The following is a 25,145-nucleotide window of genomic DNA, read 5'->3' as shown; positions in this document are numbered from 1 at the left end:
CTTCCGAAAAGGCCGAAGCAGTATTGATAATGTTATTGCTCTTGCCAACTGTGTCAGGCGCAGCAAAGCTGAGCGGTCTCTAATTATTGCCGTTTTTCTTGACGTTAAAGGAGCATTTGATAATGTCACGCACGAGGCGATTCATTCAGCCTTGCGTTCAATTGGCATTGCTGGACGAATGTATAACTGGCTTTCTGATTATCTTCGTGATAGGACCATTTAAATGTCAACGGATCAAGGTGACACGTCCTTACATCATGTGTCTCGTGGCGTTCCTCAGGGAGGGATTTTAAGTCCAACCCTCTTCAATATATCTCTTCTTGGTTTGGACAGGTCCTTGCCACCTACTGTTCAAATCTCCCTCTACGCAGATGACATCTGCATATGGTGCTCCGGAAGAAACAGGCGCATTGTGCATGCTCGGCTACAAAAAGCAATAGTTGGCATTGCATTATTTTTAAACAAGCGAGGTCTTGTTATATCTCCAGAAAAGTGCGCAGCAATTTCATTTTCACGACGTGATCTCTCCCGTTATGTACTGAAAGTTGCTGGCACTCCTATACCGTATGTCAACCATCAAAAATTTTTAGGTGTGACCTTTGATAGGTCTCTTTCATGGCCACCACACGTTCAACAACTTAAGACCAAACTCTCTTCATACGTATCTATATTCCGTATGCTCTCAACGACCAGAAGAGGCTGCTCTACCGATTCCTTATTACGGCTTTATGGAGCACTTTGTGAAGGTCTTCTGCGTTATAGCCTCCCTGTTCTTCAAGGCCTCTCGCAGTCAAGCATTAAACTACTTGAAGCCATGCAGGCCAAAGCTTTGAGAGTGTGCCTTGGTCTTCCAAAAAACACTTCCACAGTGGGCACTCTGGCGGAGAGCAGACGTCTATCTGTAACCGTGCTGATACCGCAGGAGCTGCTTCGCGCCCAGCTGCGCTTTGCACGTGAACCTACCCACCCGTTTTCAGAGCAAAGCATGACATCACTCTCCAATATACTGCCTGCACAATATCAACGCGCAGTACCGTCATTTTTCCCACCATGGAGGTTTGCTTCATGGCAAATTTCGACAACTATACCTGGCATCAAAAGAAAAGCCCACACCCCAGGACCCGCACTTAAATACTTCGCCCTTGAGCACATCTGTGCACGCTACAGTCATCATTGCCACATCTATACTGATGGCTCTGTCACAGCTATTTCTTCATCCATCGGCGTGTGGATACCATCAATGCACACCACAATCTCGGCAACACTCAGTCATCGCACTTCAGCTGTGGCTACTGAGTTAACAGCTCTGAGAGAAGCAATTATATATATTCTACAACAACGCCCTGCAGCATGGGTTATCTTCAGCGATTGTCGCGCTGCACTACAATTGCTTAAATCATCAAGAATTCAGGAAGAGCTCGTCATTGACATAAATAAGCTACACACAGAGGCCTATGACCTGAGTCACAGCATTGTGCTACAGTGGTTACCTGCTCACTGCGGCATCGCGGGCAACGACCTCGCAGACGCCGCTGCAAAAGAACTAAAAGATTCCACAAGGACAATTTCAATACCCTTCTCACGAAGAGATGCAGCAAGACTTGTAGCAACTGAATCATGGCGATTGCAACGCTCTCTGTGGTGTGACCCAAACCATCAATATCGACCTCTACACCGAATAGATCCCACTTGCGTCTTTCGAATTCCTCACAATTTGAACAGGTGGCATCGAAACTGTCTACACAGAATCCGCTTAAATGTGTCATACACAAACTACTTCCTACATAAAATAGGCATAGCGAGCAGGCCTCTGTGCTCTACATGTGATGTGTGTGAAAATTTTGAACATTTGGTAACCTCCTGTCAACGGTTTACTGCACATCGCAGGACACTGCGCAATAATTTACGCTTACCTAAAGAAACAACCTTGCGCCTTGAACATGTCCTGGGTCCTTGGTGCGACGGATTGTCTGCTGCGCGAGCTACCAAGGACTTACTAACTTTTCTGAAGGACACAGGGTTGATTAATACCCTTTAAAACTCATCTGTGTGTGATTATGTGCATGTGAAAGTTAACTTTTCTTAAGGACACAGGGTTGATCAATACCCTTTAAAACTCATTTCTGTGTGCTTATGTGCGTGTGAAAGTTAACTTTCTTAAGGACACAGGGTTGATCAATACCCTTTAAAACTCATCTGTGTGTGCTTATGTGCGTGTGAAACTGTGCGACACCGATTCTCTTTTTTTTCTCATTTATTTCCCCTTCCCCTCCCACACTCTGTCACCCTCATCCCTCAACCCTCATCAGGAGTAGCATGCTAAGCTTACCACCAGGCAGACATCTCCTGTTGCCATTAAAATATCTCTCTTTCTCTCTCTTTTCTCGTCAGCCCGACCTTTGCAGGCCAAAAGGTTTGTTCAAAACTTTCCGCCCCTCGAAGGGGCGCACAACAGTTTTAATTTTTGAGCCGCCCGCATCATTTCCATCTACCATGACATCTTCGATCACTGTAGCGGCTTCAAGGCCTGGACGCCACAACTGGCAGCCCGAAGACCGCCCGCAATGTTGCTATGCAATTTTCTTGAATTTTGTCCTTCATACCAATAAAAGGTTTTCACCACCACCACCACCACCACCATTACGTGTGCCTCATATGTGTCGGGTCATGTCCTAACCATGGCATCGCCCGCCAGGCAAAAAAGTTAAGGCATGAAATTCAAACTGCGTGCAGTTGAATTTGTCGAGGGGCATGGGCATTGGGCTGAAGGAAGGCAATTTCCAGTTAGCAAAAAAATTATACGTAACTGGCACAAAGCCACCAGTGTGCTCCAGACAATGGAGTTGACCATGAAGGCCAGGCCAATCCGCCTTTTGCACGAGTTCTCTGCGCACGCGCAAAGCCCTAGTGACGAAGGATGGAAATACATTGGACGGCGTTTCTCGTCGCTGCCAGTGCACTGAAGCTGATGGCACGGTGACCATAACAGGCTTGGCAAAATGATGCCAACCACATGTGCCGTGTACGGTTGCCGCTCTCGAGGCATGCCGGGATGCAAAACGTGGTTTTTTAGGGTCCCTTCAGCAAACCGCGACCAAAAACGACGTGAAGCTTGAATTAGGGCTATCAAGTGTCAAGATGTGAATGGGCGACCTTGACAACCGACTGCATACTCTCAACTGCGCGAAAAACACTTCATTATAGGTGCATATGTATCTAAAAGAAATGTGCATGATGAAAAGTACCTACTGGAGTTTGCACCAAGCCTGCAACCCCCTAGTAATAGCCGCAATGAGGATCTGTTCGGTGCGTGTTTGGTTTATGTGTAACGGAGCCTGATTGCGGTGGATTTTGTAGTTTGTTTTCTTTATGTGCGAGGGGGCCAAGTAGCACAGAGATCACAGGCAGCTATATTCGCTAGACTGTAATATTTTGCATGATTTATCATAACTGCTGCCTGACTAATAATAAAAAAAAAAATGCAATTGTGATGCACCGTCGTTCGCGAGCCGAGTAGCTGAGCTGGTCATGAGGTTTGCGAATGGTGGTGCATCACAACAAACAGCGTATTTTTTTCTTGTTAGTCAGGCGGCAGTCACGATAAAACATGCTAAATATTACGGTCTAGCGTACATAGCTACTTGTGATATCTGCACTTCCGGCCCCTTCGCACATAAAGCAAACATGCACCTCACAAATCCTCATTGCGGCTATCACTGGTGGGTTACAGGTTTGGTGCAAACTCCAGTAGGTACTTTTCATCATGCACATTTCCTTTAGATGCATACACACCTGTAGTATCTATGTCTTTGCCACTCGAAGCATATGACGCACTGGACACTCTTGCACCTTATAGGCTCGCCTTCATTCTCGCCAAAGCATTCAGATTTTGTTCCTTCGGTGTACGTAATCAGCTCCACTTCCTTAGAGAGCTTGAAAGTCGTTGTCTTCGTCCAACCGTCTGCAACAGCAAGGAAACCGCCCAACACAAATGAGTCTCCTGAAAGGTTTATATTCGTTCACGTACGGAGTAGAGCGCTCTGGATGTAGAACAGTGTTGACTCCTGACCAACATGTGCATCCGATATTTAGGAGATGCACATGTGTCACCAGGTCGTTGATTCCGCAGAAATCGCTGCAGAGGCAGAAAGGCTGTGGGTCCTTTCACAACAGAATGACCATTCTCTGTGCATCGAGAACCTTTTCACCACTGCGACCACACCCGTTCTGGGGACAGAAACTAGCTACAGCGCTGAAACATCAAATTGCCAGAAAAATGACGCGCATTTCCTGCAGGTTTCTGTTGTGCATTCCGGCCAGGACAATGCCCTGTTCAGGGGGTGTGGATAAATGCCTCTCTAAGTTTCATAGATGAAATCTTACAGTTGCCCACTTGTAGATGGCGCGAGGAGGAAGCGATGCTCGTTGCACCATGCCGGCGCTGCAGTGACCACATTGTGCTCGGTAACTCAAGACACCCCGCGCATATGCGCCGCTCGTAAGTCACAGAAGGCGATTCCACCTAGCTCTGCAGCATCAACAAAGCCCTGATTGCTTTGCCCTTTGAGATCTCCCCCCCCCCCCCCCCCCCCTCTCTCTCTCTCCCTCTCTCTGCCTCCGCACTCTCCTTTCGAATTCTTTTTTTACAATAAATTTAACAGTCTGTCGTGAATCTGCACGCTGAGTGCAAGCACGTCTCATTCTGTCCTGTCGAACAGAGCCCGCGCTACACGCTCCCACAGTCTAACCTCGTTATAACAAATGAAGGAAAGAAGCCAACAGTCGGCGAGGCCAAGGAAAGCATTGAGGATTGTATTTTATGTTAATTTTTTTTCTTTTTCTTTAATTTTTACTTGGATAACCACAAAAATTAGTAATGTAATCTGCTTAGGGGAAAGATAATTAAACACAAAGTAGAAGAAAAAACAACGTGCCGATGGTGGGGACCGAACCCACGACCTCCGAATATCGCGTCCGGTGCTCTTCCAACTGAGCTACATCGGCCGCTGTCCCCCCTGCTACTTTCTTGGGTATTAATGTTGTCTGTATACGAACCTTGAGAGTGTTTACGGGGACGCGAAAATAGTTTGTTATATCCGATATTCGTTACAAAAGTGCGCGCCCAAATTCCTGTAAATAAGTTTGCTAATAAAGCGAAACAAAATGCGCACTATATGGACAGCACAAAGGCACAATTTTATCATTAAAAACTAAGTAAACGCATGAAATGTTGTATTTAGTTCTGTATTGGAGAGCAAAAATGAATACTAAGAAGGGATGTTTCCTCCGTGCACAATTTGCATGACAGAGCCAGAAAGCTCAGGGAGTATAGCACGCGCGCACGGGTTGGTCGCAGTGGCAGAGGCGTGGCAGGGGCTCCCGCCATGACGTGGCAATGGTGATGGCATGCCAGTCACATGCCTGAAAGCCGTTGTATGGCCGGACTGGAGCAGCGGCGGCGGCGGTGACGCTAAAGTCCGGCATGGTCGTTCGTGACCTCCGAGATCACCACGCGTGCACCTGCGATCTCGGAGGCCATTGGTCATCGGTGCTAGTTTTTGTCGCTACCGCTAGATGACACGGCACGCAAATGCGCGGGCGGTTTAAACACACCAGCGGCGCCGCCCGAGTCCGGGCATGGCCGTTCATGACCTCCAAGATCACTGCACGTGGGGCTGTGATCTCGAAGGTGATAAGGCGATGTTGGTGGTAGTTTTTATTGCCGCTACTAAATGATGCGGCACGCGAATGCGCGGGCGATTTAAACACACTTCTGCGGTGGGCGATTCGATTGATTGAAAAATTGCGTTATTTTTTTTACGGCTCCTATATGCATTTTTTGCCGTTTTAATGGAACTGCTTAGTTATAACCGATCTCGTGTCAAATTTCGAAAATTTTCTTTCGTTATACAGAAAGAACTCTCATAGAAATAAACCATAGACCAACCAAACTTTGATTTTAGTTCATTTTATCTGATAATTCGCTATATACGTGTTCGTTATAGCGAGGTTCGACTGTACAATATGAAGACAGTATATGTGTGCGTTACGAGTGGATTGTGAAAACGCTGAAACATTCCCCCACGCTGCGTGAACATGATACTGCAATCACTGTCACTACTTTCCGCCCCGAAGGCAAAAAAGGGGGAGCTTTTGCTTTATACCTGCATTGGCGTGGTCATTTCACATGATGCGCTTTCGTGTTATCTGTTACACTGCCGTCCAATGTGTTTCTCGCCGCTCCCGCATGATGGCACCATACCCTTCCGCAAAAGGCAGATTGCTTAGTTTACATTGCATAGTTTCCCTCCTCCTCCTTTCCTTCTCCCCTTTTCTTTTATGATGGTTTGCTTAAATGCCATCTGTAATAAAGCACTGCACAGCCCGAGCCTCCATGATCCTCGTCAGCCGTCCTTGTAAAAAAAAAAAAGGACGGCACCCTTCGGTTCTGCATCGTCTATCGCAAATTGAATAGTGCGGCAAAAAAGGACGTCTACTCAATGCCACGCATCGCTGCCTCACTGGACAGACTGAGACGCGCTAAGTATTTTTCATCTATTCATTTGAAAAGCAGCTATCGGCAAATAGAAATGGACTAAACAGACTGAGAAAAAGCCGCATTTGTCACTCCAGATGGCCTATATGAACTCAAAGTACTCGCATTTGGATTGTGATCTACCCCATCTACATTCCAACAGATGATGGACACCGTCCTCACTGGCCTCAAGTGGCAGAGCTGTCTTTTGTAATTGGACGACATCGTTGTTTTTTTTGTTTTTTTTTTTCAGAAACATTTGAACAACACCTTCATAGTCTTCAAGCTGTCCTGGAAGCCCTCCGTACTGCAAACCTCATGCTGAAGCCCCAGAAATGCCACTTCGGTTACACAGAACTCAAGTTTCTTGGTCATGTGAGCACTGATGGGGCACGCCGGGACCCCAATGAGACTGCCATCATCGCAGTTTCACATTCCATCTAACAAGAAAGTGTCCAGCACTTTCTGCGTCTGTGCGCATATTATCGATGGTTCATTGCGGACTTTTCTCAGATTGCAGAACCAGTGACGCGCCTCAAGAGGAAGGACACCTTCTTTGTGCAGAATTCTGAGCAGCAAACGGCCTTCTCTTTGCTTCGCAAGCGCCTTCAAATCTCCCCTGTTCTGGCAGCATTCGTCTTGGCGCAGTCCTCGTTCAATATCAAGATGGGATTGAAAGAGTAATAATCTATGCTAGCCACAATCTTTCACGTGCCGAAATGAATTACTCTAGGCTGGAAAAGAAATGTCACCTTGCCTGCATTACGACCTCAATCTCACCCTGTAGGTCTTCTGAACAAAGAAGCAAACATACGAGAGGGGCATGTGCAAGCTTTGTGGTCTTTACAAAGAGAATATTCCTAACTCGTATGATTGTAACATCTTTCAATTTCAATACAAAAATTACACCCAAGGTAAATCTTAATGACCCTCCTTGCATTCTCTGATCAGACCTCGATTTCTGCAACACACGGTTTCTAGGTCCCTTTTCGTAGATTCACTGGACCTCCTGCAGATACTTTGATGAAAATTAATGCTTTGATTGAATGCGATGGACTATACTGTTAGGGTCGCCACCAATGAACTTAATAGTGGCGCCCTCTAAGCAGAAGGGCAGCCAGGGGGGATTATAATAAATCAGTTTGTGTTTGGTTCTGGAGGGGCGTGGATGCTTGGCTCTCTCTCTCTCGGCCTTCCGGCACGACAGCATGGGAACGCTCACGCAACAGTACATGCAAAGTGAACTTTGTTTGGCTGCTAGGCAACACAATGGGAAAGGCTCACCTGAGTACGGGCTTTTGGTGGTGCTGAGACGGTTGGGAGTAAAAAGGGCAACGTGAAAGGGCTCTTCCGCCAGGTAGGAGAGCAGAAGCTCGGGCCGCCGGTCACCAACGCAGTTGAACAGAAGCACACGCCGCACCTGAACCCTGGGGCCAAGGGCATGCTCCTCAGCAACCGATGCATCTCGCCACCAGCGCACGCAGTAATGCAGAGAATCCTCTGTATGCGCACCATCCAAGTACAGGGTCATGCCATCTCCAGCGGGAACCACTTGACACCTGCCAGGCCACCGGCACTGCCTCAGACCTGCACCACAAGTATTCCCACCACTTCTACACACAAGGCCCTTCACTTGCAGTCGTTTTATATTCGAGAATTCTTGCGAATGAGGGCAGGACCCAATTTTTCAATTAATATATGTACAAAAAATAGAGAGGGGATATTCCTACATGCCATTTAAAAATATCTAATAACTGCTATTCCAATTAATAATTAATATCACCGGCACACATTACTCGTCAATTTTAAGACATGGTAAACTCGGTGTGATCAAGGCACAGGACACAGCACAGAACAATACAGTAGTACTTGCTTAGCACAGTGAGCATAAAAAATAAGCTCAACTCAAGACAAGGACAACAAAGGAAGACTAAATTCCTCAAGATGTCGGGATGTCCCGTCTTCCTCTGCTGCCCTCATCTTGAGTTATAGTATAGTTCAGAAGTCCTGTCATACCAACTCTCCCAAATTAGGGTGTTGGTGAACTTTATATCATACTGGCATCCTGCTTTTCAAAGCAGACTGGTACGAGCACCATGGGGTATGCTTCCAGAGTGAAGAACAGGCATGAGCAGCTGAATGTGCTCGCGCTTTCTTTTTCATAATTTTGTCCACTGCATACTGCCTGTTTCCACAAACTACCTTGCGCGTGCGCGCACACACACACACACACACACACACACACACACACACACACACACACACACATACACGCACACACACAACTGTGCAGCACAATACCTCATATTTTACACAGAACAATGTTCACAGCGAGAAGAAAAAGTGCAATATAAAAGGCACAAAAATGGCAAGGTGCTTACCTTTAGCCATCAGCTTCGATATTGGGAAAGGAGCAGCGATGAAAGGTAGATCGTGATGTTCAAGCCACTTCCGTGCAACTGTGTCTCTTTCTACTTGCTTTCCTGTTAAGAGATGAGCTCAGTAAGTTCCCGAGCTTAGTAAGTTCCCCCTTAAAACCATTCATAACCCCCTCCCCCTAACACACACACACATTTTTACGTAAAGCTACTCACTGCTGAGCGTAAAATCTGTAGAGCAATGCTTCATTAGCCAAGTCTTGCACAATTGCAGAGCAAGAGATGCATTTCCCTGCTGTGGTTCTCCCGGTATTCCCAAACCCTGCTGTGGTTCACCTGGTATTCCTAACCGGTACAGTGGCACCTCACTCTCGTAAGTCAGGAGTGGCGGTGCTATACTGAGAGAACACTGTAAAAATGCAAAATAGAAAAAGCTGAAATTGATCACTAAATGTTTCTCCACGGCAAGAACGAAACAAGTGAAAGCTGCTGTAAGGACTATGCACTAGCACATTTTACATATTGTTCATGATGGCAACATGAGCAAGTTTGTGAAGCATTGCAACTAGGCTAGTATGAATAGTGGCTTTTTGGTTTGAAGCAAAAAGCAATTTTATTTGAATAATTTTGAAGCAAACATTTAAAATATATTTGGCACACAAAACGGTTAATGGCATTACGGTAGACATCAAGCATTCAGCTCTTGTATGTTCTTTCAGTGCCAGTTATTTCAGCGTTGCACTGTTTCGGTTGAACGGCACAACGGGTGTATTTTCAAAATGATATTTTTTTTTTTACACAAAAGGCCATTATATGAAAAAAAAATAATAATAAAAGTGTACTGAAGCTTTGTCATGAAGCTGTGTCAACTTTCTCCAAATACTGACAATGAAAATCGAGGGCTCGAGATATCTGACATATCTGCAAGCTTCGAAAATTCAGGTTGATGGCCATAACTGCAAATATGCTGGTGCGCAATCACAAGTGTGTGTGTCTTATCTTCAAGCTACATGAACCCACTAGGGGCTGGCTGACACTCACTTTTCCAATTTTACTTTAATGCAAACAGCAAATTCTTTTTTTTTTGCATTGATACAAGCAATCTAGCAAAACATCCTTTTTTTTTTTTTCAAATTTGGGTGAGAATCCATGCTTTATAATGTTCGGCTAAAGTAAGCATGCAGGGTTAAAGGGGTTAAGAAACGAAATTTTTCCGAGTGTAATTTTGCTTCGGAGCTGTGTATATGACATTAGAAAAACATTGACCACCACATAGAATTTGCCAGCACTCAATAAATAGTTTGTCACTGAATTTTATTTATCCTGCAGTTTCAGTTTCGGGTTGCCGGACGAAAGTCTCAACATCACAAATGAGTACGACATCCCGTGACGCATTCAATACTCGCTGCTTAGTAGTTTTATTTGATGCACACTCTTACACTGAGCTGCTCCAGAAACCATAATGGCAGTGACTAAAGAGCTATTACTACATTGCAGTTTCTGTGGGCCTCACGTGATCTTGTACTAACTTGTGACGAGTGAGTTTGAAATCATTCAGCTATCTGAAACCAAAACCAAAACTGCATGGCAGAATAAATTCAATTATACATTATTTACAAGGCGTAAGCAAATTTCACGCCATGACGCATGTTTGCTTGTGCTTTATGAACAATTATAAAGCAGAAATCCATTTTAAAAAATTTGTGTCTTTACCCTTTCAAGGATTCTTGTGTTCTCTAAAGCAGATGTTCACACCTTTCCCTAGCTGCCCTAAGTATTCAATCGCTTTATAGGAAAGCGCTACCTTGCATTTCATAAAACTTGCATACTCAACGTGAGACCATAATGTTTTTCATTATCTTTTTTGTTTTTCTCAGCCTGCTTCTGGACAATAGCACAAGTTTTGTTAATTTTCTCAAGAAACTGCCAAGTTTCAGTTCAAAGGAAGCCCAGTATAAAAATGCACAGGAAAATTACAGCGATTTTTCCCATTTTTAGGCCTGCCTATGTGATAGAACAGACAGACAGAACAAGTCTGATGACTTGATATGCCCCGAAAAACCTGCCACCCCCAACCTTTCAGCTTTTTCAAGGAAACTTCTGCTCATCACATAGACAAAAGAATTCAATAACATAGAAGGAAAACATGAAACAGTAATTCTCCACTTATGAAAAAAAAAATATCAGGGGAGCACTAAAGTCACCCGAGGTGTAGCAATGTGAAAGCATTTTGGCCACCCTTCTACAATACCTGGAATGCCTGATCCTGAGAGAAAGAGACTCTCTCCCTCTCACTACTCTCTTTCTAGACAGAGAGATTGGGAAAGAGGGAGGGGAAGGAAGGGAGAGAGGGAGAGGAGAGAAAAAAAGAGGAGAGCTTTCACAGAGAGAGAAAGAGAGAGGAAGAAGGTATCTTTCCAGAGAGGGAGAGAGTCTCTCTCTTTCTCATCATTAACTATCGTTATCTATCACAAACTATAACTATCGGCCACTATTTAACAGAACCCAAATAATATCTAGCGAGCACATCTTGCGCACACTTTCTACGGACGCCACTCATGAGCTGTTAAAGGCTCTCACCTTAAAGATCTAATACATCCACCCACAGACACGAATCTAAATATTAAAACTCTTTACGGCTCTTTATACATTAGAACCTCACACAAAAATGAAAGACCCCTACTATTAATTTTTATCTAAGAAAAGTTCTGTCCGTGAAAATTAATAGATACAGCAAGTAATCTGTGGCAACAAAAAAAAAAAAATGAATCCCTACGATCTCAATGCAGCAGTCATAACGCAGAAAAAAAAAAAAAAAAAAACTGACTAACGGTCCCCACCTTGATTTGATAACGCCTCTTATTTGGGCAAAAACTTAGCCTGCCGATTGGACAAATGTTGAATTAAGGTAAAGCAACAACAGCTCCACAAAATTACCGATAGGAATGCCATATTTATTAGTGAATTTCTCATCATCATGAGGTGGCCGTGTAGCTTGAAACAGACCTTAAAAACTTATCAAGCATGGTCGACGACAAGTCAACAACATCAACCTTAAAGACACTACAAGAAAGTGCACTGCTGTTCTTTGGGAAGTCAATGATGCATCCAATTTCTCTTTACTGGAAACTAGCTTAAATGAACTTTCAGTTTATATGAACCAGCGCTTTGGTACATCGACTGTATTAAACAGGATCCCATTAATCCAAACTCTGTACAATCTGAACATATTCTTTGGCCTTTTCTGAGCTGAAATTAGGGAAGGTTAACTGCAGCTAGAAACGAATGCAATACCTGAGCCAAAAAAAATATGCATGTTCTAAAGAAAAATTAGCTGCAAGTCAGGATTTCTGTCCATTCATTCTGTGTCTTTTGCCTTTCTTGGTTACAAGTTCTCCACATTTACAGAAAAAAAAAAAGAGTAACAGTAAGTACATATTTGAAAACTTTACACATTGACAATCGAAACGTGCCTTTCTTAACTTCATTTCTGCGAGGTAAAAACTTTACTCAAAGCTTATGCTGCAATTCGCGTGTCTAACATGTACTACATGCAGGCCACACATACTAAGGAGATAAGAGTGCCACTAAAAGACACACTCGGCAAATTCACTACTGCACAGCATAACTGGCACTAAAGAGAAGGCAGTTTAGTCATATCTCAGAGCAAGCAACCTTATTACCCCACATTTAAGTGAAAATGACTGTGCAGCTCTGAAACTACAGGCAATACTGCTTCAAATAGTTTTGAGGACATTGCCTCAGATAAAATTCTTGCAAGAGCACAGAAGCAGCAACGCCACTCCTCAAGTAAAAAAATGGAGGCAGAAATCTAGACGCAATTCATATACACGAACAGTCCTGAAACTGGAGCAGATAAGGTGCTTGCCGAGATGGCACCATTGCATACTTGCTGATAAGGCAGGGGGTATGTAGGTTTCAGAAACAGGAAGCGTCAGGCTCGTCAAGCTTTCACAATAATGCCAGATTATCCTTCAAGTACCCTTATCAGCGCTGAAGTAACATCTTCAGATGTCGCAGGCATATCACTCAAGAAGAAGAAAGCCAGTACGGAACTGATTTCTGGAATGCGCTAGAACTTAAGCTGCTGAAATTAAAGTTACTAAATAGAATTGAACACTTTTCTTTTTAAATTAAGCCCTCCGATGCACACCAGCCCTCCAATGCACACTAAGAATTGCCATTCAGTTCAAAAACTGCCATGATAGGTGTTTTAAAATCAGATTTTATCAACAATTAGTTTACTTCCTCAACAACAGACAGTCATATTTGGAGCAAATTCTTTGCTGAAATTTTGAAATATGCAAATGTACCTCCGCAAGCCAGAAAATAAAGAATGCAGGCTACAACAGATTTTTCAGTAAGTGCTCCACATTTTTCGTCACTTTTTTATTAATTACATCAACTTAAGCCCCTTAACGTGTACAGATTGAAGCATCATGAGAACGTTCTTGACGTGAGTGATGGCGTCAACACTCAATTTGAGCACGTAACGGTTCATCCATAAACATGACACTGAACTGAAACCATAACTGCACATTACTACTATAGCAACATTAACAGCATACCTCCAACAGTGTATGCACAAAAAGCACCTTTTGATTGCTGACTCACAAAGTGTAGCGGCAGCTACTAATCAGTGCTGCGCATTACTCCAGGTATGTGAATCTAAGCCACATAATTAAAACTCAAAATTATTATTCCCATGAATTCAACTTTTACCAAACTTAAATTTTCTTGGTGCATCTGTCATAACACACGTCTTCCCAAATTATAATGTGTTTTGCTCCAGTATTGATGAGCAAAAACTTGGCATTGTCAGTTGCTCACACCACTCTCTATCTCCAGTGACTAGCTTCAAAAATATTGCACTGTAGGAAGTTCAGGCACGCCTCAGCAATCTAACACTAGTAAAAGCGCCATGGTAGTCAAGCACAGTCAGCGAATATTTTATGCGGGTTATAGAGTGGAGGAACCCTCCTGATAACATTCATTCAGAGCATCAACCACCACTGGTGACATAACATAATAAAATGAGGCTAGCAGCTACAATGTGATCAAATTAGCAATTACAAGAACACACGAGAGCCAAAGGGCACTAGTGTACGCACCCCTCGTTCGTTGGCTCTCTCCTGCAGCACTTTGAATGCACCCTCTGGCTGGGGAAGCGAGAAGGCTGGGCAGCCCTTTTTGAAGATGCCGGCTTTCTGCCAAGCTATTTCTTGCACGCTGGAGCCCAGCAGACGTGTGTGATCCAAACCCAAGGATGTGATGCCCACCACTGTGGGATGTCTGTCACAACCAAAGCATATGAGGAGCAGTACACGGGTTGAATCACGAAACGGACCTAATCACAAGCTAGTCTCAAAGCAGACTCAAAGCCCTGTTCCTATTGGAGTCCAATAGTCAAGGCCAACATATAGAAGAGGGACTAATGGATTGTCTTGAGATTGCTTTGTGATTAGATCCTTTCCATAATTTGTCCCCAGCATTCAAACCTGACATGCAGGCGGCAAAGGTGCCCTGTGAGTAAAGACCAATTGAAGCTTCTAAATATGCAAATGGAAACAAGTGAGTTACGAGCCAACTTCTAACACGACTCTAATTGGTTTAAATTAGCACACTAAGGCATTCATTACCAGCTAAATACAAGCACAAAGGTCACGAAGGAAATTAATCGAAGCAATCTGCAATGCAAAAGCACAACCTAGCAAGGCATACAATGTGTCAACATGCTTTCCACCATCACGAACCAAAGCAGTGTCTAGAAAAATATCACCTAACTTTCATGCAAATCCTTATTGACTGCGGGCTCATTTAGAGAAATGTGCACAGGCTACATTAATTCCCAATTATTCTGATGGCACTGCAGTTCTATGTTGCGTAAGTGTAATTTGCTATTGTGAACAGTCGGATAGACTTATCCCATATTCAGCGCACATACTAAATGAAATAAATAAGCATATTTGAACTATTCTAACCATTCATGATTAATGAATTTCCTGCTCGTCCAAACTCGCAGCAAAACACCGAGAGATTTCAGAACAGTTTTATCTTGCACAAGGAACACGAGTCAACTTACGCGTTCCTTATATGCAACTGCTGACTGCTAGCATTTGACCAAAGCTGTCAAACGATAATGCTCGGGCTTGAGTAAAATCAATACGCCATTGGCCATCGAAGAGTAGCGCTGTGTGCCCACGACTTGAGAAACTAAGTGCTACACCACACGACACATCACTGCTTTGTGCCAAGAGCACGATATAGTTGATAACTGCCTGTGAACCTGACTGAAACGATCCTCTCTTCAATTGCTATGACACAGTATGTGGTGCATGTGAAAGCAGCTTTCCTACAAAGGATAGCAAAACAAGAAAACGATTGTGGCACAGCTGCAGAGAAGTTCACATTGCATGCCATTTTCAAACAATGTTCCTTAATGCTTACCCTGCACTCGCAGTAGTGATTATTGCGTGAACTTACTGCTAAATATAGAAACTCACATATACTTCTCTTTGGTGATTTTACTTTTTTGGATATTGACTTAACTACTATAGCACTATTAAAGCATCAGGCACATCGGAAGCAAAACATTTCTCAGAAGTCTGTCTGAACTTTGGCTTTACACAAGTTATTTCGACCCCAACAAGAATAACACAAACGAGCGCAAACATCTTAGACCTACTACTTTGTCAGCTACCCCGAAAGTTTTAAATCATTAAAAGGTTCTTCTTGGAATAAGTGATCATGAAGTACTTCATGTCGATATAGCTGTAACTTCGCTTCAAACCCAAAGTTTAAAAAAAAGAACCTCCGTTTGTATGATAAGAGTAACTATAAAGAGATTAGTCGTGAACTGGATGCTTTCTTTCCATCTTTCCTAATTTCCATAGACTGTCTATTGAAGAAAACTGGACTATGTTTAAAAATAAAATTACCAAACTAACTAATCAGTTTATCCTTATGATCCCCCCACCTTCAGAGAGAATTCACAGAAACCATGGTTCACTAAAACCCTAAAACGTCTAGAAAATCGAAAGAAGCGTCTTTTTCACGCAGTCAAAGTACAAACTAGCTAAGCGGCATAGCATACATACTACGCTGCCAAAAAGGCGTAGAAGTCAACCGCTCTGAACACCAAGCGCTGTTTTCTTAACAAGGACTTGCCCAAAATACTTAATGCTAATCCTCGAAAATTCTAGAACATCATCAACCCTAAACACAAAAACGATGTCACTATCACAAATGAAGTTGGAGAAGTACTTAGTCATGCAGATTGTGCTCACATGTTAATTGCATTTCAATCAGTGTTCACTAATGAATCAGATGTGCCATTTCTTGTGCTAGACAACTTTTTTGATGTTATGTCACCTTATTGAATTTGACACCTCTGGGATTCTATTGCTGATCGATAAAATGAAACTTTCATCCTCAGCCAGCTTAGATAATATTAACACTAACTTCCTTAATAAACCCATCAGTGCCACATATTTATGCTTGCTACTTCAGTAGTCACTTTCTGCAGGCCAACTTCCATGTGACTGGAAAGCTGGGAAAGTCATTCCAGTCTTCAACGCCAGTCACACCAATTCTCCATTAAATTATCGGCCCATTTCTTTAACAAGTTTGCCTTGTAAGATCACAGAAGAAGTCATATTCTCCCATATTATTGCCTTTCTGAATTTCTGAATTCAAGCAATTTTTTCATCCTGCGCAGCACGAGTTTCAGAAAGGCTTTTGTTGCAATACTCAACTAGACCTCTTTATTCATGACTTGCATGCCAACCTCGATCTTAACCTATAAACTGACGCTATATTTCAGATAACTGACAAATTATCTCACCTTAACCTCGATCCTAATGTGGTTATATGGATTGCCGAATTTCACCGCACTCAATCGGTCTTCGTAAATGAATATAATACCAGCTTCCTTCCTGTAACATCTGGAGTCGTTCAAGGTTCTGTACTAGGTCCCCTTTTGTTTTTAATATACATAAATGATTTACCCTCGCATGTGTCCTGTATAATCCGCATCTTTGCTGATAATTGTGTTCTTTATAAAAAAGTTAACAACACCTCTGATCAATTATCCCTTCAAAACGACCTTATCAAGATTCACAATTGGTGCGAAATTTGCCTAATAGAGCTAAACCTTCGCAAATGCAATGTACTGTTTTTTCATCGCTGCCGTAACCCGCTGGTGTCCTTTTATCAAATTGCCTGCGTTCCCGTGCAATCAGTGCTATCATACAAATATTTAGGCGTAGCTTCGTGCGCTGATTTGTCCTGGAAAATGCACATAACTAACATCACCTCTTCAGCTAACAGATCTCTTGGTTTTCTAAGATGTCGTCTTCGCGATGCTCCCGCGCATGTCAAGTTATGAGGCTACAAATTACTTGTGAAATCAAAACTAGAATATGCATCACCCATTTGGCAACCAAATCAAGCTTATCTCACCAATGCACTAGAACTTCTACAGAACCGTGCCACCAGATTTATTCATTCGTTATAACATTACAGCACCGGTGTATCATATCAAATATCACTTTCAGGTTTACAGCCGCTCTAACTATGCCGCCGCATAGCCAGTCTTTCACTATTTCACAAGTTCTTTAACAGCCATCTACGAACTGTACCCTACATGGTCCCACTGACACGCATATCTCACTGCACTCTTCCCCAACTTCAGATTACCCGCCCACGTGCACGAACGGTCACCTTCGTAAATTTATTTTTTTCATACACAGTTGCGGACTGGAATGGCCTTCCCGAAGAGATTGCAACAAACTGTTCAATAAACTTTGCGCGAAAAGCCTACAGCTATTTATCATCATCATAACACATGACTATGTACTGTCGCATCTAAAATTTGTCCCCACCTCTTATGTAATGCCCCTCAAAAGGGGTATTTAATGAAATGAAAATGAAATGAAATTGTCCAAAAGTGCAACGTGAAGAGTAGTCATCAGTCTCAAGCATATGAGGTTAAATTTAGTGAAAAAAATATTGCTTCACTTGTGGTTGAAATGTTTTCTTAATATTAAAATTGATCTGCTCTGTTATTATGCTTGTTTTCTCAAGAACACAAAATCACGTGCCAGACACAGCCCTGAATTTAACTTCTAAGCACATCAAGTATGGCAACAATGTGCACTATAATTCGTCAACTAGCAGAGTTAGCTAGTGTGGTAGTTAGTTGTGTCTCCAGAAGTAACAATACAGAACCAACTGCATACTTCCACCATTCCCTCACCTTATCACATTGGTGCAGTCATATTCACCACCAACTCCAACCTCTAGAACCAAGACATCAACCTAAAAGCAACATTTAAGAATAAGTGCACAATCAGAATATAACCAAAACCTATATATAGCATTCATTGGTTACGAAAAAGCATTCTACTCATTCTAAACCTCCACAGTCATGCAGGCATTGCAAAATCGGAGTGTAGATGAGCCGTATATGAAAGTACTGGAAGATATCTGTAGTGGCTGCACAGCAACCATAGCTCTGCATCAAGAAAGTGATTAAATTCCCATAAGGAAAGGTGTCAGGCAAGGAGACATGATCTCCCCGGTACTATTCACAGCTTGCTTAGAGGTATTCAGAGGCTTGGAATGAGAGAAGTTAGGGATTGGGGTTTATAGAGAATACTTCAGTAATCTGAGATTTGCTGATGACATTGCCTTGCTAAGTAACTCGGGGGATGAATTGCAAACGATGATTGATGACCTAGACAGGAAAAGCAGAAAGGTAGGCTTAAGAATTAATATGCAGAAGACTAAGGTAATGTTCAACAGCCTCGGGAATGAACAGCAGTTTACGTTAGGTAGCGAAGCAGTGGAAGTAGCAGGCGAATATAGTAGTAGGCGTAGTAACTGCAGATCTGGATCATGAAAGGGAAATAACTAGGAGAATAAGATTGAGATGGAGAGTATTTGGAAAGTACTTGCATATTATGACTAGTAGCTTACCGGTATCGCTCAAGAGGAAAGTATATAACAGTTGCATCTTACCTGTACTCACCTATGGGTCTAAAACGTGGAGGCTAACGGAAAGGGTTCTACTTAAGTTGAGGACAGCGCAAAGAGCTATGGAATGGAAAATGGTAGGTGCAACATTAAGAGACAGGAAGCATGCAGAGTGGGTCAAAGAAATTCGGGTTAATAACATTCTAGCGGAAATCAAGATGAAGAAATGGGCGTGGGCAGGGCATTAGTGCGAAGTGAAAATAACAGATGGTCACTTTGGGTAACAAACTGAATTCCAAGGAAAGGAAAGCGTAACAGGGGTTGGCAGAAGGTTAGATGGGCAGATGAAGTCAAGAAGTTCGCAGGGCTCAAGTAGATGCAGCTAGCACAGGACTGAGTTAGTCGGAGTAATATGGGAGAGGCCTTAACCCTGCAGCGAGTATAATTCGGTTGATGATGATGAGGATGATGCAATCATAAATCAATATAAATCAATATGCTAACGGGCTAAATTCCAACATACGATGTAGTCCTCACCTTTTCCTTAACAAATACCTTAAAAGCCATGACAGTCAAAAAATGAAAATAGGCGGGCATGTTTGCTCCTTCCTGAAAAATAAGAAGGAATGAAATTCACGAAAAGTTCACTACACTTTCTAGAACAATGTAGCAGCGTATGCTTCAGTGCCTCAACAGAAATAAGTGTCAAACCTTAACTTTGAGGTCATTGTAGACGTCCCAGAAGTACTTGGCAAAAACATCTTCAGACAAAGGTTTCCCATTTATTCTGATTCTTTCTCGAACTGCCACAAGATGTGGAGAACTGTAATAGTGGGATTCATACTATTAGCAATTCATTTTATGTTAAAGGAACAGCAGAAAAAAAAAACATTCAAAGTTTTGGACTTCTCAAGCTGAGCGATGAAGACTTTCAAGAATAATAAGCACCGCACCATGTGTGTCACAGCACCTAGGATAACTAATTGCCCTTTTTGTCTTGAATAACACCTGGATGCAGCTAGCTACATGTGCGCATACCATTCCCAGGTGTGTGACACAGTACACAAGTCTTCGGGGCCAAAAGGGCTGCGATAATTGTGAACAGCGCACAAAAATACTACTAGTTGTAAATAGCACTGCTAGTGCAAATGCATTCGCGTGTGTTAAATGAGTGCCACGGGTAGCTGGAGGTATGATACTTTTGCTGCTTTGCATATCAGCCATACAGTAAGCCTCTTATTTTTCTCGCAATATTCTGAAGGCTTCAGACAGGCAGAAGTGCTCTCTCTTTCACTGTTTGATGTCTATATAGACTACAGGAGCCCCACAGCATGGTTTGGCAACTGTCCTTTCCACTGCACAACCCAATGCATCACAAATGTAATGGCAATGTGCGGCACTGCACAACTTGGCAACTATTTCAGGTACATGTACACGCAAAACAGCCTTGGAAAATTTCACAAAGCGCTTATTTTGCGGGAACCAAGCCAGCAGTACGAGCAAAGAGTTTAAAAGTGAAATTTTCGGAACAGCAATACCTTAACAACCATACAAAAATGAATGCACATTGAGAAGGAGTTGCTGCAGTCAGAATGTGCCCATTTACGTGGCTGTCAATCGTGTTCTATGTGCCACTAGCAACACCTGATACCACATACAAAAAACACAGCTCTAAGAAACACCCACCCAAGACCAAATTCCAGAGAACTATTGCAAAACTAACCGGATGCTGATTGGTGGTAGTAAACATGATTGATGGTAGTAAAACCATCAATCGTTCTAAACGCATTGTGCCAGCATAGAGCCGTATAGTGAGACACACACATGCTACGGGCATCGCTTTATGTCAAACTTGGATAAGATGAATCCTATGGATATAATTAACAATGTCAGAACATTTCTTTATTTGCTTCTTTTCCAGATATCCGCTTAATACTGACAACTTCGCATGCTCTTTGATGAATGTTGACTTCAGCGGCGAACGTGCATCACAGCGACACCAAGCAGAGGTCCTCGCAGAAAGCTCCTGCAGCACTAGCTTGATCTATCTAAAATCTATCTTGATCTATCTAGCCTCTCTATCTAAAATACAAACTTGGCGCTCGAAATGGCAGATGACCTTAAAAAGACCGTTGCAATGACGATAACACGCAAAAAGAACCCCTTAACATTTCATTATAAAATTAGCAACCAGTGTTTATCTGTCGTTTCCAGCTATAAGTACTTCGGAGTAATAATTACATCGGACATTAGGTGGAATGAACATATAACACACATTTGCAATAAGGCAATGAAGAAACTTGGCTATTTAAGGCGTACGTTAGGAAACACTTCACCTGAAATTAAAATTCTGGACTACAAAACATTTATACGACCCATTGTAGAGTACGCAACATTGTCTGGGATCCACATACACAAACCAATACCACCAAACTTGAGAAAGTTCAAAGAAAATCAGCTAGGTTCATTTTTAACTCTTACAGCTGGCGCACATCCCCATCACTCCTTCTAGAAGCTGCAGAACTCGAAAGTCTTGCATTCAGACGTTACCGGGATAGGATGAAATTTTTCTATTTACTCTATAATAATCAGTTGGGAATATATAAAAGTTTATATATTCTACCAGCTAATCACCGCTCCACACGCTCATATCATACCAAAAACGTTATAGATTATTCAAGCAGGACTAACGCATTTAAAAACTCCTTTTTTCCGCGTACTATCTGTGAATTGAATGTGTTACCCGCCGACACTGTTGATTCCCCAACTATTTCTTCATTCCTCTGCGCACTTGCGCCCAAGCCATGTTACATGTGCCTCTCCTCGTCAAATGACCTCATCATGTAAATATTCTCCTGTGTTTTTGTTATGATTTATTCTTCAGTGTCTAGTATCTTGTTTGCTGTTCTTGATTTTGTTCACCTGAACTGCCCACTCCTGCCAAAGGCCTGATAACAAGGCTGGCAGTACCTGTAAAAATAAATAAAATAAATAAAATCAAAGAAAGAAAAAAAAAAAATGATGAAATCCCTACGCTAGCTTCACACCTGCTTTTGGTGAGTGCTGGCGACATGCACACGGCAAAGTGGCCACCGGTGCCATGTGCAGGTCACCTGATATCCTGTGTGTCAGGAGGGGCTAATTTTTCCCTTCACATGGCATCACCTTCCACATGTCTCTAGCAGCGAACAGAAAAATGTGTGGTGCTCCCAGAATTAAATATAGCTCTGCTACAGAAGGAACCAGTAAGAAAGAGGAAGAAAAAGGCCATGCGACCTCATGGACAGCAGAGCACCCATGAAGCAAGAGGAAAAGTGAGAGACAAAAAAATACACAGAAGAGCAGCCCTCTGTGAGAAAGAGAGGTGCAAAATGAAAAAAAAAAAGAAACTTGATCAGACCCATATCTGAATGCAAACATGGGAGGAAGTTGTGTATTTCCTCAATTAATCATATTGTGACCATGCACAGCGCAACGCTAGTCTTGCAATTACCTTGTTATAATTATGACCCCACACCAAATGACAAAAAGTGAAACTAGTATCAGTGTTTTCATACAAGAGATATCTAGACGCAAGTAGTATGCTCAAACGTTCTCTTACGGGATGTTCCTCGTAATATTACAACGCTTTGGCAAGAATTTACACAGTCCCTGCATCTTAAAGTGGACCCTTCTGTGCATGAAACTTTTCAGTGCAACTATCTAGAAAAAAGCCTATCTACACAAGATATCGCTGCACTTAAGTTAATAAGAAGCACTAGTGAAGTACCGGTGCAAGTGCTGATAGCAAAAGCATGATTATGTGTATCCTACATTCACGATGGCTAGTGCACCTAAAGGACGAGGAATGTGACCAAAGGCCAGTCAAATATGTCTAGCGTCAGGTCCAAATCCTTCAAATGCATTAGCAATTCATGAATTGAGAAAACCATTACTAACTAGCCTAACTAAACATATTAATGAGCCGAGATAACTCATGATACATGGTTGGGTATGCGATCACTGGAAGTCATGAGCTAAATGAAGTAAGTCAGTTAAACTAGTTAATTTGATTCGGCACCTGTAGTTCACTGCACTTTTTGGAGATTTTTGGAGTAGCACAGAGAATAAACAGAGCCACTGCCACTCACGTGTAAAGACCCGTTTTGAAGCCATGGTGCCTCAGAATACTCTCAGCAAAGGCACATGTTGATCCTTTTCCTTTCGTACCAGCCACGTGAATTATCTTGAGAGCGTCGATGTCCGAGATCTAAGCCAATCCACAATACTGTAATGCATTAATGTCAACAGAATGCACACTTGAATCTTTTGCTCACCTGCAAGCCAACAGCTTGAAGGTGCTCAGGAATTTGCCTCGACCTAAGGAGTGTAGTACTTGGGTGCTGCATCGACTTTTTCAAGGTAACTTCATTGCTCTGGAGGTTATTCAGGGCATAAACTGCATCCTGAAAGGGATGAAAATCACATTCAGCTGGCCAAGCTTTGTTACCCAGCAAATAATAAGGTTTGCTACACAGACAATTATTACTCAAAGCTTAATAGTACAAATTTCATAGCAAAAACAGCTGTGTCATTTTTTCGAGAACAAGCAAAGCATGTTGAAACCATCTCTAAGCATGGTTAAGCCATTGTTTGTGTGAAAACATAACGACAATCCGGTTGAACACTCTGCTTAACATGCTTTCAATTACAGTCAGCCTCCTGCCTCGAAGCCCGTTCTTCTGATGTTTCAGCAGCTCATGCCATCTTCTGCCCCTCATATTTTCTCTTTGGTTCTTATTGTCGCTTGGCCACATCTTCAGGATCCAGACTCTGCTTGACGGTTCTGTCTGGTGGTTTCGCATTGAGAGACTGGCACAGAGAGCTTGGCAAAGTTTTATGTCTTTATTTCATGGCATACAATTGGAGGTACATACATCGTTGCATCACAACTTTGATATGAAAGAGAGGAAACCTGTCGTGACATAGAGGTCTGTTAGTGATGCCGTACGAGCAAATTGCGCACATGAAGCAGTAGTGTAGGATTACCTACAACAGAGGTATCTGTTGTGCATGCTGTCATCCCACTCACCACTTCAGTGGCTCAGCAATAGCTGGCATCACAGCTGCTATGGTAACCAGGCATGAAGAAAGCAAACTTGAGGAAAGGGATGGCTGGATAAGTTCTTTCACAACAAGACAGATGGAACAGCAAAAAGGTCAGTGGTAAAATGGCATGATGGCAGGGTCATTCATTATGCAAGTCAAGCAAGATTTGCAGGATAGAGGGCTTCTGGTATTTCCAAGCTAAGGTTACACCCATTTATTGACACCCTCTAAATTACAATTAGGTGTCTGAGTTTTAGGTGTTCATTTTAATTCAGCTGGCTCTTTTGGCACCTTTTTTGGAATTAAATTTTAATTTCTTTTTCAGAGAATTTATTTTATGGAGAAGAATTACCCTTTTTTTTATGACAAACGGGGCCCCCTTTTGCACTCAAATTGACATATATAGTTCACCTTGGCATAAGCAAGAGTAGTACCTATACCAGTAATTTGCACAGCAATCATAATTGCAGAACCGGTCGCACTATGAAAGGCATTAAAAAAAAAAAAGAAATAGCGTGGAGGCTAAAGCTACTACGTAAGAACGTAAAATAGAAGGTTATCTCTAGAATTGGGTTGTACAAAAAAAAAATGTTATTGCAGCTTACAGGGGCTTTATAATATAACGATTCCACAATAGATTTCGTGCCACATATGAATTTCCCGTCCTTGTTACTGGCTGAAATAAAACTGCATCCAGTGTTTGCTCTTCATTATTGGTTAAAAGCCTGGGGCCTGGCCTCGGAGGGTGAGAAATTCAAGCACAAAATCAACTTGAAAAGGGATCATTGTATAATACTGGTCCAAGAAAGTGGCACACACTATACAAGTGAACCTAAGTTTTTGTTTCTTGTCTAGCTACCTTCATGTTGGAATAAATTTATCCGTTTGTCATGAAAGCCAGTGTATTTTTTCCTTGAGACTCATTGCTGACTGCTCCACTTACGGATGCACTGTGAAAGCAGCTAACGCCCCACAGGAGCAAAGTTTTTGATTGGAAGTAAGACAAACGTAACCTCAGCAGCAATACAGAAAAAGCCAGGAAGTCCTCCAATTTGTAGTCTGCATCATGGCAGCAGTGAAAGATGTGCTGCTGAACCATTGTGGAAGCTAGAACACGACAATTCTTTGAGACATTCTTGCACTGTTTC

At 42.5% G+C, this 25,145-nt stretch overlaps 1 protein-coding gene across 1 annotated transcript in view; it reads right to left on the bottom strand.

The window, feature by feature from the left end:
- LOC146202073 (folylpolyglutamate synthase, mitochondrial-like) overlaps positions 1–25,145 on the bottom strand; it is a 45,557-nt gene that overhangs the window by 16,037 nt on the left and 4,375 nt on the right. Inside the window, exons 2-10 of the mRNA XM_084587918.1 lie at positions 23,226–23,354; positions 23,040–23,158; positions 19,621–19,732; positions 19,447–19,518; positions 18,191–18,252; positions 14,046–14,226; positions 9,130–9,322; positions 8,917–9,018; positions 7,820–8,122 (exon numbers count right to left, since the gene is read on the bottom strand). Of these exons, the coding sequence (XP_084444044.1) occupies positions 7,820–8,122; positions 8,917–9,018; positions 9,130–9,322; positions 14,046–14,226; positions 18,191–18,252; positions 19,447–19,518; positions 19,621–19,732; positions 23,040–23,158; positions 23,226–23,354 (1,273 nt within the window). The remainder of the gene's footprint in view (positions 1–7,819; positions 8,123–8,916; positions 9,019–9,129; positions 9,323–14,045; positions 14,227–18,190; positions 18,253–19,446; positions 19,519–19,620; positions 19,733–23,039; positions 23,159–23,225; positions 23,355–25,145) is intronic.

The sequence above is a fragment of the Amblyomma maculatum genome, chromosome 1 (genome assembly GCF_055883805.1).
Source record: "Amblyomma maculatum isolate TAMU_Amacu chromosome 1, ASM5588380v1, whole genome shotgun sequence".
NCBI classification, from domain to species: Eukaryota; Metazoa; Arthropoda; class Arachnida; order Ixodida; family Ixodidae; genus Amblyomma; species Amblyomma maculatum.
The sequence above is the reverse complement of the archived record's forward strand: the minus strand, read 5'-3'. Positions and strand labels throughout refer to the sequence as shown.